Source organism: Fulmarus glacialis, unplaced genomic scaffold, assembly GCF_000690835.1.
Source record: "Fulmarus glacialis isolate BGI_N327 unplaced genomic scaffold, ASM69083v1 scaffold10687, whole genome shotgun sequence".
Lineage (NCBI taxonomy): Eukaryota > Metazoa > Chordata > Aves > Procellariiformes > Procellariidae > Fulmarus > Fulmarus glacialis.
In genome coordinates this window covers 50489-64870 of record NW_009221282.1, presented here as the reverse complement: position 1 = coordinate 64870, position 14382 = coordinate 50489, and the positions used below count along the sequence as shown (strand labels likewise).

The following is a 14382-nucleotide window of genomic DNA, read 5'->3' as shown; positions in this document are numbered from 1 at the left end:
CCAGAGCTTTAGCTGGCATCTGGTTCTGACTTGTTCAGATTCTCATCTTTATTGCTAGGAGGAATAATTGCTAAAAAGAAGGAGCCTGTGGGTGAACTTCATGGCTTTCCTGAAAATTTCTCTGTAGAAGCAGCTTTTACCTTCTGAACTTAGTGTAGGAGATGAAAAGTAGGGTGGAGAAATAGGACCCTCTATTCTGAGCTTCCCAGTGGACTGTAAGTTAAATTCTTAGTCTTGATTACTAAGTATATCAGTTCTGAATCTTTGTCAGATATAAAACTTCCATAAAAAGCTCAAAATAGTAAAATAATGCTGTGAATATTTTAAATCTTAAATATTTGAGTTACTTTAGATCCTTGTGAAGGCGCCCAGGTGGATCCTCTGTGAGCAAGGGAACAAGTGTGGGGTTTGTTTTTTTTGTGAGTTTTTTTCTTTTTTTTAAAAATGTCTCCATAGAAAAGCAAGTATTTTCCTCTCTCTTTTATACTAAGAAGTCATGCTCCTCCAAATCTTGTGGTTGTATGTATGTTCAAGGTAAATTGTTTTCAAATGGATGGAACTTCATTTTTAAGCTTGCATGTTGGAATACGTGGCTTCATTTATCCACAAAGCTACTATTTATAATCTTGTTCATACATGAGGCTTAGAGTTTCCTAAAGCAAGCTTTGTACTTAGAGTAATTGCATAAAAGTTAAGTCTTGTTTTGTGTGGCTTCTATAAATCGTGTTAACTTACTTGATTGCCAGTACTTAGTAGTTATAAAAAAGTTATCTTTAGGAACTGAATTAAATATTAGATAATAGGCTATAGTAAATCAACATATACTTGCGTGCTTATAACCTTCATGCTTCTTGTGCCAAAGAACTTCATATCAGTTGTGAATTCAGAGGTCTGTTGTTAGGTAGACAATCAAGAAGTAAAATCTACAAGTAGCTAGTTGGGAGTAGTAACTTGAGCATTCCCTTTGCTTATAGCCACCCTAGCTTGTGATATAATGCAAGTTTAATTTTATCTGGCCAGGCATGATGCAGGTCAAAATAGGAATCAACACAACTTTTTTGTGTCTGCCATAATCTTTTTCAATACGCATAGCGGCTAGTTTTGCTCAAGTACTGTACTTTTTTTTAGACTTTTCCGTGGTTGCCTTTTCACATCCAAGGGAACAGCAAGTTCTTTCTTTGCTTGGAAAGACCAGAGTGGCTTAGCTAATGGTGGCACGAGAAAAGATGGGATGTGCCACACAAATGTGAATGGGGCAGCTCTTAACATCCTGGAGTCTAGCTGCTCTCTGCAGTGTATTCAGTGTAATTGAACTTGAATAATAACTTAGGGCTTTGTGGTTGTTCTTATATCACCTTAAATGACTTGACCTTTTTTCTTTGCTTTTTGTCTTTCAATGACACTTCAGAATATCCCGGTTGATTTTGATTATATTCTCATACTTTACTTTTTAAACCCAAATGCACAGTCTCCCCTACCTAGAAGAATATTTTGTAGAGGATTTTTAAACAGTTAAAGCCAACAAAAGGGCTTACTCTGCCTACTCTGGGAAAAATTGTGGATTTGCTTAGGCCTCTGACTTCTGCAAAGCACTCAAGCTTATGCATCAGTGCTCTGCTAAATGGAAGCCATACTGGACCTGCAAGTTGACTTGGGTAAGTGCCATAGTTACATATCATTGCTCAGAAGATAGTGGTTACGGATATAGGGTATTTGTACTTGATTGAGAAAAACCTTGGATTATGGTGTGTCAGATACTCAGTTTCATCTTGTTAATAGTCTGTGAGATACTAACCATTTCTTACTGGGTGCTTAATCATTTGTGATTCAAACATGTGTTAAAGATATATCAGAACACTCGAAGTATCAATGCTTTTGGTTACTAACTCACCAAGGTTTGTTCACAGAACAGCCTAAAACTGCAATTTGTGGATTGTTTGAGACTTTTGGAATAGTCTATGCGAGTTACAATACTGTCCTTGATTCACGTATTTGTGTTTTTTTTGAATCGGGGGTGGGGTGGAGAAGGGGGGATAAAATGAAAACAGCCTTTATTATTCTACCGGGGGCAATTCATTTTAGTAGTCACAGATGACAAATTTTGGGTTTTCTTTCATTCTAGGTTCAAAGGATCTTGTGGTAAAAGCACAGGTTTTAGCTGGTGGTAGAGGAAAAGGAACATTTGAAGGTGGCCTCAAAGGAGGAGTGAAAATAGTTTTTTCGTAAGTTGTTTCTAAATGATCCGACCAAGGAGAAAAATTTCAAAGTTTCACTTTATGAATTGAACCTATTGCTTAGTTTAAAATCAGTGTTTTAATTATTAACCTTAAAATAACAAAAATAATATAAGGTTTTTTTTAATGCTACTTCTGTTTTTCCAGCAGTTTCTTTGTCACATTCTGAGCTTCTTTTATTCTAGTCCAGAAGAAGCAAAAGATATCTCCTCCAAAATGATTGGAAAGAAGTTGTTTACCAAGCAGACAGGAGAAAAGGGCAGGATATGCAATCAAGTATTTATCTGTGAGCGCAGATATCCCAGGAGAGAATACTATTTTGCAATAACAATGGAAAGGTCTTTTCAAGTGAGTAATACTAGAAATACAAGTAAACTAATAAACTTGTTATAGCTGAATTAAAAAAAAAAAAAACAACAAACTAAAACAACAAAACTGTTTACTGTACTGGTCACTTGCTTTTGAAAATCAGAAATATACATGAGCTAAATTTTTGTTTCTTAGTATCTCTGACTATATTATTACCTTAGTGTTTAAATGCTTTAAAAATGTAATGCTACAATTTAAGGAATAATAAATGAGTATTGGTAGCCCCACCGTGAAGTTCAGAGTCATATGGCTGAAGGGGAGATGGGTGGAATGAGGGGGTTATTTTCATTTTGGTTTTAGTTTACACTTATCTACCAGATGTTCATACTAGAGTTTAGTTAAAAAATACAGCTATGTGTGAGCATGTACATGTACACACTATTTAAGAGTGTCTGGAACAAGATAAGTAAAAGTCTTTTGGAAGAGCCAATGGTCCTGGATAAATCAAACATCCTTTTTCTCTGATATGTGGAGGTTCCTAGAGGTACACAGGTGTGGCCGTCAATTTTGAGAGTGCTGGTAGCTTTCTTATGGCAATACTCTTCAGGAACTGGTAAGAAGATTTGGGCCTAGAGGTCTGTCTTCAGAACTTTCAGGAAGATGAAAGCCATAGTCTCTCCTACTTCTATGTTCTGTATGTGTGGGTATGTAGTTTTTTAGACTGCAATTCAAACTCAGTTACTGATATGTGTCAGTGTATTTTCTGACAGACTAGTGTTCCATTATGGAGCATAGAGCATGAATTGCTGAATAACTTCAATAAAGCCAGGGTAAAGCAGATCTTGGAACTTTATTTTCTGAAGCTCAACAAAAACTGTGTTTGGTCTATCCAGATGCTTAAGAGTTTGCAGAGGCACTGCTCTTGGTAATTAGAGGAGTATCTCTGGCATGAGCATGAAATAATTTTCTGTGGAGGAATGAGGAAACTAATCTTACTCTTATTTTTTTGCTGCAAAATTAGGAGTTAAATATTGTATTTGTTGCTTCCTCTTCCTCTGTAGTGTTCTTTCTGATAGGAAGGTATCAGTTGTGTTGGGTTTTAGTACAATTATGTGACTTGGACACCTACATTCTGTTGTACTCCATAATAGAGCAGGGAAGATCCAAATGTTACAGTACGCGCCCCAGATTTACCACAAGGTGGCATTAAAATACTGTAAATGGCTGGATTTTATAATCTTAAAATTGTGTAAGCAATAAGCAAGCATCCTTATGGAAATAAAATTTACTGTAACTGATTCAAGCAAATTAGATCAAGAAGGGAAACAGTTTTTCCTGACTTGTTCTTGCTCTTGTATAAAAAAAATCTTATTAGTGTATATTGAGCATAACTGTGTGGATTATTGTCTTTTGCTAGGGATGTGCTTTGTTTTTACTGCTGACTCTATAAGTCTTGTTTTTAGATGTGCTTGTAGATTGCTGTAACTTGTCTAGGATGCTTATGATGAGGAAATGCCTTTCAAAAGAAGGAAGTGTGAAGGTTGAATAGCACACAGTGTGTATTCCTGATGTTGTTGCAAACCTCTTCCTTTTGGAGGGGGGGGGAAGTCTGTAAAACAGTTGAAAGTGGAACATGATGTCTTGGGTGTTACTCGCCAATAGGGGCAGGACTTCTTATGTTTTAAGCAAAAGTCTTCACTTTGATCAATTCTGTGGAACGATGAGTTATTTCTATAATGTGTTTGTAGCTTCCTGACTGTTCAGGATATGAATATCCAGAAATATTCATTGTGTTGAACCTTGCTGTTACATGTAGGATAATTCACCATCTATATATGTTTCCATTTGGAAGGATGGTGATGGGAGGGGAGCTGTGTGGTTATTAAGCATGTTCTCTGAACCAGTGTCACACTTTCTGTAATTAATTGTCAACAGTTATAAGCCTGTTTAATGTTTAAGACCTGTGCTGATATGAAATACTGCCTTAGTACACCAGCTGTCATAATCCATGCATGGGTGGTGATAAGGGAAGGTAGGTTGAGATGATACAAGTGAGTATATCTTTACTGTAAACTGGAGGACTGTTCCTGTGGGGAGAGATTTTTAGGTTCTGTGGTAGTGAGTTTTTGACGCTTTTGTTGAGATTTAGATAGCTTTTTTTAAAAACCTCTGCTGCAAATATTATCAGTTCTGGTTTCTTAATTTCTTTTGTTATTGAACAATTGAGTGCTGTTTTGTCAGAACTCCGTGACTTACTTTCAGTGATGGCTATAGTTATTGAGCTTTGTGATCCTACTGAACAGGAATAGTTTGCAGTAATTTGTCACTAGGTTCTGCAGACCTAGATTTGTCCTTGGAGTTGGAGCATGGCGGAATGAATAAATGAGTGCCTGGCATTCAATGTTTGTGTAGGGGTGAGTGGAGAAGGGAGAGATGAGAAGGCTGTTCTTTTTCTGGTGAGAACCTAGAGGATAAAATGCATATGGTTACTAAGTTGAATCTTTCTATCAAAATTTAAAACTAGTATGACTGTGTTAATTGCTCTGTTGCTACAGTGCATACTAAGGAAAGTTTTCCTTTTTAAAAGAAATTGGACCCAACATACACCTTAAAATTTGGAAAGTATTATTAAAAGGTTTTACATAGATGTATTGAATAGATAGTAACATTCTCCTCAGAGCATACAAGTAAAATACAAATAAAAAAAATTCCAACTAACAACAAGGTTTTATTGCTGTGAGGTATCTTATGGGAAGAACTAAGTTTCAGTTGTGTGGTATAAAATTACTTATGCCTTTTTTTTTTCCTTTTTGTTCTAGGGTCCTGTGCTGATAGGCAGTTCTCAGGGTGGTGTTAATATTGAAGATGTTGCTGCAGAGAATCCTGATGCGATAATTAAGGAACCCATTGATATAGTAGAAGGCATAAAAAAGGAGCAAGCTGTTAGGGTAATTGTTCATGTGGAAAAGTACACATTAGCGAGGATGGGAAGGTTGCTTCTAAATTTTGTGAAGTGTGCATGCATTCAACCTGCTGAGTTGTCTTAAATCCTTTTGACATTTTGAAACAGGTTTGAACTAGATATTTAAGTATTTTCAGGTGATAGTCAATGTAAATCCAACTCTGCATGGCAGTGCTTTGTCTAGCTTTTATATAGCTTTGTAAAGGCATATGATGATGCTTTTTACTAGCTCTTTTTTAGGATAAGTACCATGTTTTGTGTTGAAAACAATCTTTTCAAACCCAAGAGTTACTTTTTTTCTGGGAAGACAGGAGAGGTTCTGCATCTACAAATTCAATTGACACTGAAATAATAGCTAAACTGGGACATTCCTAATTTGTAACTAAATCAAACCCTGAACATCAGTTAACTGGTAACCAATCTTTTACTTTCAGCTTGCCCAAAAAATGGGATTTCCTCCTAATCTGGTGGATGAAGCAGCTGAAAATATGATCAAATTATATAATCTCTTTCTGAAATATGATGCTACCATGATAGAAATAAATCCTATGGTGGAAGATGCATCAGGAATTGGTAATGTTTCTTCTTCATATTCTTCATGTAACAGCTTGACATTTTTGTAAATCTCAGTTAGTTGCTTTGCACTGCTAAAATTTCAGCTGTGTACAGCAAGAAGACAGCATTAACATGGTATGTTGAAAAACAAATTTAATAAAGCATACAAATTTGAGAATCTAAGCATAGTAGATATCTGCTCTTAATTGCTAAATAGGATCTTAAGTTTAAATAGCTTGCTTTTAAAAATTTTTTATTTATTAAAAAAGAACATATCTTCCACTCTTGAGTGTTTGGCTATTCCTGGAAATTGGGTCTTTTCAAAATTCATGAATTGAAACTTGAGCCATCTTGTGTATTCAGAGTTAGTACTGGAAAAGTAACCAGCACCTTCTAGAAATCTCCTGCCTTTACTACTGCCATTCAATCAGAATGACTGATTGAGTTTGATGTTTGATGTATTGAAACACTGTAGGTGTCTAAGTGATATCTTGATGTTTATCAAGTTTTTAGCATATCCAGTTGCAGAATGGTTAGTTAATATTCAATCACAGGCAGTTCCCCTCTCGCCAAAAAACCAAAACTGTGGTGAATATTTGTACTTGAACTCAGGTACAACAGTTTTAAATTTAAACATGAATGTAGCTCCTTCATCGAAGCTTACAATTACTCTACTGTTATTGGGTTTTTTTTTTTAAATAATACTGTTTAAATGAACAGTATGGAGCAGTCTCTCCCATCTGTTTCTCATGCCTTGTCATTTTTACATCATCTGTAGTGAGGGCTAGAAATGAAGTCTTACATTTGTACAGACAAACTTAGTTCTGATGTAAAGAATACTCTAGGTTTTCCACGTCACCTGCTATATCTAAATGAAACTTAATTTTGTGTGTGTTCTTCTGACACCTTTTCTTCCAACTCAGATGTCTTTTCATTGTGTTTCTGTGTGCTTACGTGCATGCGCGCACACACACACACACACACAATATTTAATCTAAAAGCAGAAAACTAAGAGGGATTAAAAAACCCCAAAGCAGAGACCTTCTGTAGGGATTAATTTTATGCTAATTACTGAAGCCTAATTTGCATGTAAATAATCTTGTATTTACATACAGTGCTAAGTGTGTCTTTTCACCAAAACTTTAAGTTTGGACTGCGTGAGCTAGCTGCCAAGTTTGACTTAACATACTTTAACATATTCATGTAGCAGTTGAGCTATTATTCTAGCATTGGTTTGGTTTCTTTTCCTTTCAGTAATGTGTATGGATGCAAAGATAAACTTTGACAGTAATTCAGCCTATCGTCAGAAGAAGATCTTTGATATGCAGGATTGGACACAGGAAGATCAAAGAGACAGGGACGCTGCAAAAGCAGATCTCAACTACATAGGATTGGATGGAAACATAGGCTGCTTAGGTATGTTATATTTAATGAATTTTAAATGACTTAATGGATTTATAAATTGAATTCCTAAATGTTATCTTTATTCTCATATAGTCAATGGTGCTGGTTTAGCTATGGCCACAATGGATATAATTAAACTTCACGGCGGAACTCCAGCAAACTTCCTTGATGTTGGTGGTGGTGCTACAGTGCAGCAAGTGACAGAAGCCTTTAAGCTTATTACCTCTGATAAAAAGGTGAGGGAAGAGTTGGCATATCAAGGTCCTACACAGTGGTAAAACAGGCTATGATTTGAAAGACAACGCTTAGTATATATTCTCCAGAAAAAATGTTTTTATAAGCATAGAATTAAAAAGGGAAGAAAATGGAGATGTTAGCTTAATCTTGGTGCAAATGAAAAAGGCCTGAAAACCTGTTGAATTCTTTTTCCCTTTTTTAAAAATAGGTTCTTTAGCTGTGTACTGAGTAGGCAGTTTTGTGTCCTCTGGTTGAAGTTACAGCTGTATTTGAATCTTTTCAGAAATCTTTGAGTCAGAAACTCCCCCTGCCTGCTGTTTAAACAGAAACCAGTGTTCAGATGGGTTTTCATTTCGATTTCTTTTTTTTTTTTTTTTTTTTGCTTTTGGGCCTGTTTTGCAGCTGGGTCTGTTTTGTGCATGGAGTTGCAGAGATGAATATTCACTGTGCTGTGCACAAACAACTGATTATATGTAACGTAAGATAAAATAACTTTGTAATGGGCTTGGAAGGGCATTAATGTTTTGTCCTATCGAAAGTTTATCAGAAGTGTTTGAATATTATTAAAATAGTAAATTGGTTGAAACTAGAGGAAGAGCTTTATTATCCCAGAAAGACAATGTGAGGACTAGATTAATGATCTACATAGAGATGCTAATCCCAGAGGGAATTCGATGGCAGTTTGGGACTTTTTAAAAAGAAAGAAAAATATGAAGAAGAGGTAACCAGAAAAGGTGGAAGTGACTTGCAGGACCTGGTAATGGTATGCTACTTTTGCACCAGAATTTCATGCACCACTTGCTCATTTTTGGAAAGGGTCAGAAACATACAGTAAGTGATGTTACAGAGGAGCTTAGTCTCTTCCCCATTGGAAAGATTTTTGTTAACAAATGCAGGGTCTGACACACTATCCAAGAGTGTTATAGAAACATGGAATCGTTTAGGTTGGAAAAGACCTTTAAGATCATCAAGTCCAACCATAAACCTAGCACTGCCAAGTCCACAACTAAACCACGTCCCTAAGCACCACATCTACACGCCTTTTAAAAGGCATTTAAATACCTCCAGGGATGGTGACTCAACCACTTCCCTGGGCAGCCTGTTCCAATGCTTGATAACCCTTTTGGTGAAGAAATTTTTCCTAATATCCAGTCTAAACCTCCTGTGGTGCAACTTGAGGCCATTTCCTCTTGTCCTATCGCTTGTTACTTGGCAGAAGAGACCAACCCCCACCTCTCTACAACCTCCTTTCAGGTAATTGTAGAGAGCGATAAGGTCTCCCCTCAGCCTCCTTTTCTGCAGGCTAAACAACTCTGGTTCCCTCCGCCGCTCCTCATAAGACTTGTTCTTTGTTCACGTTCCTTCAGCAAACTGAGGGAAAAGTGAGGGACGGAGGCACAGAGCACCTGAATTACAGAGACAAGAGGAGAAGAAACAAGGAAGAATCTGGGGATTGTTGATTTGGGACAAGTTCTTGCAATGCCGGTTCTCTGCTGATGCATGGACAGAGGGTGTCCAAACAGACTTCTTAATATATCTTTCCCTTTCTGCCTTCCTTCAGCTGCTCGCTATTTTGGCAAACAATGGTGACTGTAGCTGGGATTCCTGGTGCTGAAAGTCAAACAGCAGTACAGCCCACTGGGGTCATGGACTGCACTTTGGCTGGTGCTCTGGGTTCAGTTCAGGGTTTATTTGGAACAGCCTTCTGGGGTGCTAGTCTAACTTGCTTCTCCCCACTAGTAGCAGGAGCAAGAACGATGTCACACAGATGAGCTAGTCTAATTGCAAGATAATGAGAACCAAGCTACTGTTTATTAACCAGTTGCACATTAAAGTTTTGTCTTGTTACTTTTATTCTGTCCTCCAAGGCTGTCTACCCAATTTAGCTCCTACTTTATTCCAGCTTTCACCATTGGCTGTGATCTTTTTACCCCTCCTTTCCACCACTTGAGTAGGAAAAGACTTTCCCTTAACCTCAGGCTTAGTCCTCCTGAATAAAATATATTTCAGATAGCTTACTTCTACGCATGCTAACTTGTAGGTAAACTGTATAAACAGTGTCTTGTGTATGAGTTTAGTAAATTTTCTGTATTCTTTAGCATGGCTTTTTCAGTATGTAGAGATCCTAGTGTGGGAGGTACCTCTGCTGGAGTAATGTTAGAAATGGAAAGATAAACAGTTGACAAATTAAGTTGTTAAACGACTTTACTGAAGTTTCATCTGTTTGATTTGCTTGAAGAAAATCAAACAGCTCTCTTTATTAATGCTCAGAATATTCTGAAGTAATGTACAGTGTTGGCTTTGTACAGAAAATGGGTGTGTGTCTTTTCAAATAGCTAAACAGAGTACACACTGTGATAAGAGAAATGGCTATTGCCTGCAACTCATGCTAGATTGAAGAACAATGTGGAAGTTTCTTGGGACAGGCATTTTTGCAATAAGGTTTTCCTGAAGTAACTGTTCTGCTGTATGTGACTTTATAGAACTGTACTTCTGTTGCTGATGTTCTGTAGAACAGAAATATTCCCTGTTTTTCGCAGAGTCCCTTATTACACTTATGGAGCTTGAATTTTTCTTAGGCTGAAAGGCTGAGTGGTGCTTTTATCTGATGTGCCATTCGCTGTTTTTAACGTGAATACTATCATTGATTCTGTAGGTACTGGCTATTCTGGTAAATATTTTTGGTGGCATTATGCGATGTGATGTGATAGCACAAGGCATCGTTATGGCAGTAAAGGATTTGGACCTAAAAATACCTATTGTGGTACGGTTGCAAGGTGAGTGTGCTTCAGTACATGTTAAATATATTTCTGTCCATATTGATAAATGTTCTTGAGCTTATATATTGTGTAGCAAGTTGCCTGTAAGCTGAAGCCTATGGAAAAGTAAGGCAAACCTTGAATTTAGATGGTAAGGATTGGCAAGTTAATAAAAAGAGATTTCCTGCTTTTATAACTACTGAAGTTGTTTTCTAGATTTATTCTCTAACTTACATTTGGAACACGCTTCCTAGAAAGTATGAGAATACTCTGGTAGTAGTAGTCTTCTGTTCAATAAGAGTGGCATTTTATCTGTTTCTTAAGGTACACGAGTTGATGATGCCAAAGCTTTAATAACAGCTAGTGGCCTCAAAATCCTTGCCTGTGATGACTTGGATGAAGCTGCAAAAATGGTAAGATAGCTGGTTACGAATCTTCTTTTCAGAACATAGCATCTGTTGCAGAATATTGAAAAGTTGAAACTCCATTCAATCAGCTAAAGGTAGCTTAGGATAAATCACAGTGCCAGTTATCAGGGCCTGAAGCAAATGTTTTACAAATTAGTAAGTACATATTTTGTAAGGAGAAGAATTATGGAGTCAGAAGCTATTATATCCCAGAAATTTCTGTGTTTGGGACTTTTTTTTTTCTTTCTTTCCTCCCCCTTTGAAAAGCAGGTTAAAAAATAAGTTTAAAAAAAAAACAACAGGTAAATGACCAGATCAGTCACTCTCCTTGGTATGGGAATGGCTAAGAGCTTAGCTTTATTAATTGGAAGAAAATACTTAAATTGAGGCACCTGAAAAATGCAATGTAACACTTCCTTTGATAGACCACTACATTTCAGTGTACATGATTAAAACCAAACATCGTTGATCGTCCTGTTGCCTCATAAGGTAACTAGATATTCAGACATGCAGACAGGTTGTTTGTGATTTTTTTTTTTTGTGTGTGTGTGTTTTGTTTTGCTTTGTTTCCTGGGGTTGAAGCTCTAGAAGCAGCTGTGGATTGCTTGGAGGAAGAACTTGCTTAGCTTGACAGTATGGCCCTCTGTTTTAAGGAATAGTATTAAGTCCTGGTAGGCTGATCAAGCTTTGGTTAGGTCAATGGAAATCTTCCCTAGCAGTACGTATGATCTTTAAGCTATATTGCATCTACGTAATGCATCTTCTAAAGCTGCCACTGAATCTAAAGTTCTCAGCTGAATCATGGAGCCATGCAAACGGAGTTAAAATTAGTTTTGTAATCTTAAGTTATCTGTATCTGTAGAAGCACTTTTTGAAAGCGTTATAGTTGGTTTTGTATGTTGCCCATAGGTAATTCCTTAAGCAGGTTTATGTAAGATGATGCCATGAGTGGGATAAACAAATGGATGAGGATAGATCAGAGTAATAAGCTGAGCATTCGAAGCAGTGATTATAACCAGTGATGTTATTTTTTTTCTACCTAAATATTCAACAGATGTCTGTAAGTTATTCTAGCTAACTAGTATTTTAGGTGCTTTTGAAGTTAGGTAATGTGGACAAAAAAAACATACTACAAATGTGTAGCAACAGTGAATGTGAAAATTTTTGATCTGCAAAAAATTAGAGGGCATCTGGTGGATTTTGTATCATGGGGAAACTTACAGTTCTGAACCTTTCTTTTCTTAAAGAACCACTTAGTTATAATATTTGATTCTAAGCAGGAAATAATTCATAGAGGTTTTGAGTAATTATGCAAGAGAATTTGAGGCTCCATAAGGTATCAAAATAAGATCCAGAAATGCTTGCAACAGAAACTCAGAGGAGAAATAGCTTATAGATGTATAGAATCTCTTGTGATGGGTACCCCAACACCTCCCAAGAAAACAAGGTGGCATATAAAGTTTAAAACTTACAGCATTTTATCACGATATTCGGTTGTAAATGAGAACCAGACACTGTATAACTGTGAGACGTTTTCTAAGACTTGACTGATCTTTCATTTAAAAGTGATTTAAGAAGCACTAGACTAAATAGTAATCCCACCCCCCCCTTTAAGATCTTGCTGATGATTCTCTGGCATTACTTTGTTTAAAAAGATTGGTCCAGCTCACTCAAGTTAGGATTGTTTTGAAATTAAGTCTTTATTTTCTGTTTTTCAGGTGGTGAAACTTTCTGAAATAGTAAGCTTAGCAAAACAAGCTCAGGTGGATGTTAAATTTCAGTTGCCAATTTGATCTGAGAAATGTCATGCCAGCGTCTAACATGTTTTCTGAAATACTGTGTTCTGTGGGATATTTTTCATTTTTTTTGTGTGGAGGTTTCAATTGTTTGACGGACGCACAAGCTGAAGCACCTGATCTTTAATGTTAACATTCAGAATGGTCAGAGTTCTTGTAAAAGCGTGTATTGCTGATATTTAGTCCTTCTTAGTTATTGTTCTCAAGCCTCCAGCTTCTGCTGCAGAATGTCACTTGCAATATACTTCTGCGTTGTCCAAAGTAAAGCTTCTGGTTGAAAAATAATTATTCTGAATAAATTCTGAAGTTACTTTACTTGTAAATTTGTATTAGCCTTGGTTAAAAGTAAATATGACTAGATTATCTAGTGGTCCATGTGGAGAAATGTGTTGAAACGGTATTTTATATTGGAGACAGTTGTACTTAGCAGTATAATGGACATGAGCAAACTAATCATTATTTATGAACAGGTGCATTTGAACTTGATCAGAAACATTTTTGAAGTGCTTCACTGAAGTGGCTGGTAACTCTTCTGGACAACGTGTTTAATCACTACAAAATATACTGTAGCACTTAGATTGTCACAATTTCCGGTCCTTACAAAAAAAGCATCATGTAGTTTTATATATGAGCAAGCATTTACCAAACTTCAAGGAGACAGAATACATAGAGAATTAAAATGTCTATTGTACCTCGCTAATAAAATTGTACATTAATAAAATGTCTCCCAAAACTTCTGTTGCCTTTTTCTTTATATGTCACCATTTTGATAAATTGCATATAAGATAGCAGGCTAAAAGCTTTTTAGGAGTAAATTTACAATAGCACATATGTTAATTTTTTTCCTCCTTGAATTGCATTGTGTGATTAAAACCACATGAACTCATGCTGTGTTGAAAAGCTTGGGCAGATATCATGCATATAACATCTTACTAAAGTGGCCATAACTGATCTCTACACGAACAAATAGGCAGGAAAATGTTCCTTTTTGGGGAAATGTTGCTACTAATAGTATTAACCATTAATTTTTTTACCTTACAATGCTGTTGATTTTGGCATTACATAGAACTTGGAGCTTGGATGATGATCCATTTACCACTTAGTTTCCAAATGATGTTAAATTACTATTACTCATTTTTTGTCTGTATTATGTAGGGTTTTTTTTGTTTAAAGTGCTATTTTCTTGGCTAATGATAGTGTAGTTTTATCAGGAAATAATGAGACTTGTCTACGGTGGGACTTCAAAATGGGAAATCATATAATTATGAACTAAGGACTTAAAAGGATTATATGAAATGTGGGGAAACTTGCAGTTAATCATACACAGTTTTGAGGTAGGTAGGGCGATAAATGAAGAAACTTTAAACTAGCCTGTTTGTATTTCAATATTTTTTTGGCAGTACTAAAGAAAATCAGCGGAAATTAAACTCACTCTGAATTTAAACTGGATTATTTTTGATCCTAGTTGGTCTCTCACAACTGACGACTGTGTGCTGTTGATCCAGCATGCTAAATTGGGCTTCACTGCAGCGTGGAAGGACTCAGGGAGCGAGATTGTGCTGTGGTCTGTCCTGGGTCTGACTCTAGCTGGTGTTTTCCTTAACAGCATTTGTGATGGGCGAATATGCTCATTAAATGTATAGATGGCGTAAAGCTAGGAGAGGCTGCATGTGCACTTGAAGTTAAGAACAAAATTCAAAATTAATTTATAGGGTGAAA

At 36.4% G+C, this 14382-nt stretch overlaps 1 protein-coding gene across 1 annotated transcript; it reads left to right on the top strand.

Moving 5' to 3' along the window:
* The first annotated feature begins 1621 nt into the window (after window positions 1–1621).
* SUCLA2 (succinate-CoA ligase, ADP-forming, beta subunit) lies at window positions 1622–13399 on the top strand. Its single transcript, XM_009581049.1, has 10 exons — window positions 1622–1655; window positions 2123–2222; window positions 2420–2582; window positions 5363–5491; window positions 5940–6078; window positions 7315–7476; window positions 7558–7700; window positions 10358–10478; window positions 10785–10873; window positions 12586–13399. Exons 1-10 carry the CDS (start codon window positions 1622–1624, stop codon window positions 12658–12660), a joined length of 1155 nt encoding a protein of 384 aa, XP_009579344.1. The 3' UTR covers window positions 12661–13399.
* Window positions 13400–14382: the final 983 nt, after the last annotated feature.

Coding starts and splice junctions, on each gene's coding strand:
- SUCLA2 (XM_009581049.1), top strand. CDS start 1,622: ATGGAAGCCATACTGGACCTGCAAGTTGACTTGG. Junction 2,223..2,419: donor GGAGTGAAAATAGTTTTTTC/GTAAGTTGTTTC, acceptor CTTTTATTCTAG/TCCAGAAGAAGCAAAAGATA. Junction 10,479..10,784: donor TATTGTGGTACGGTTGCAAG/GTGAGTGTGCTT, acceptor CTGTTTCTTAAG/GTACACGAGTTGATGATGCC.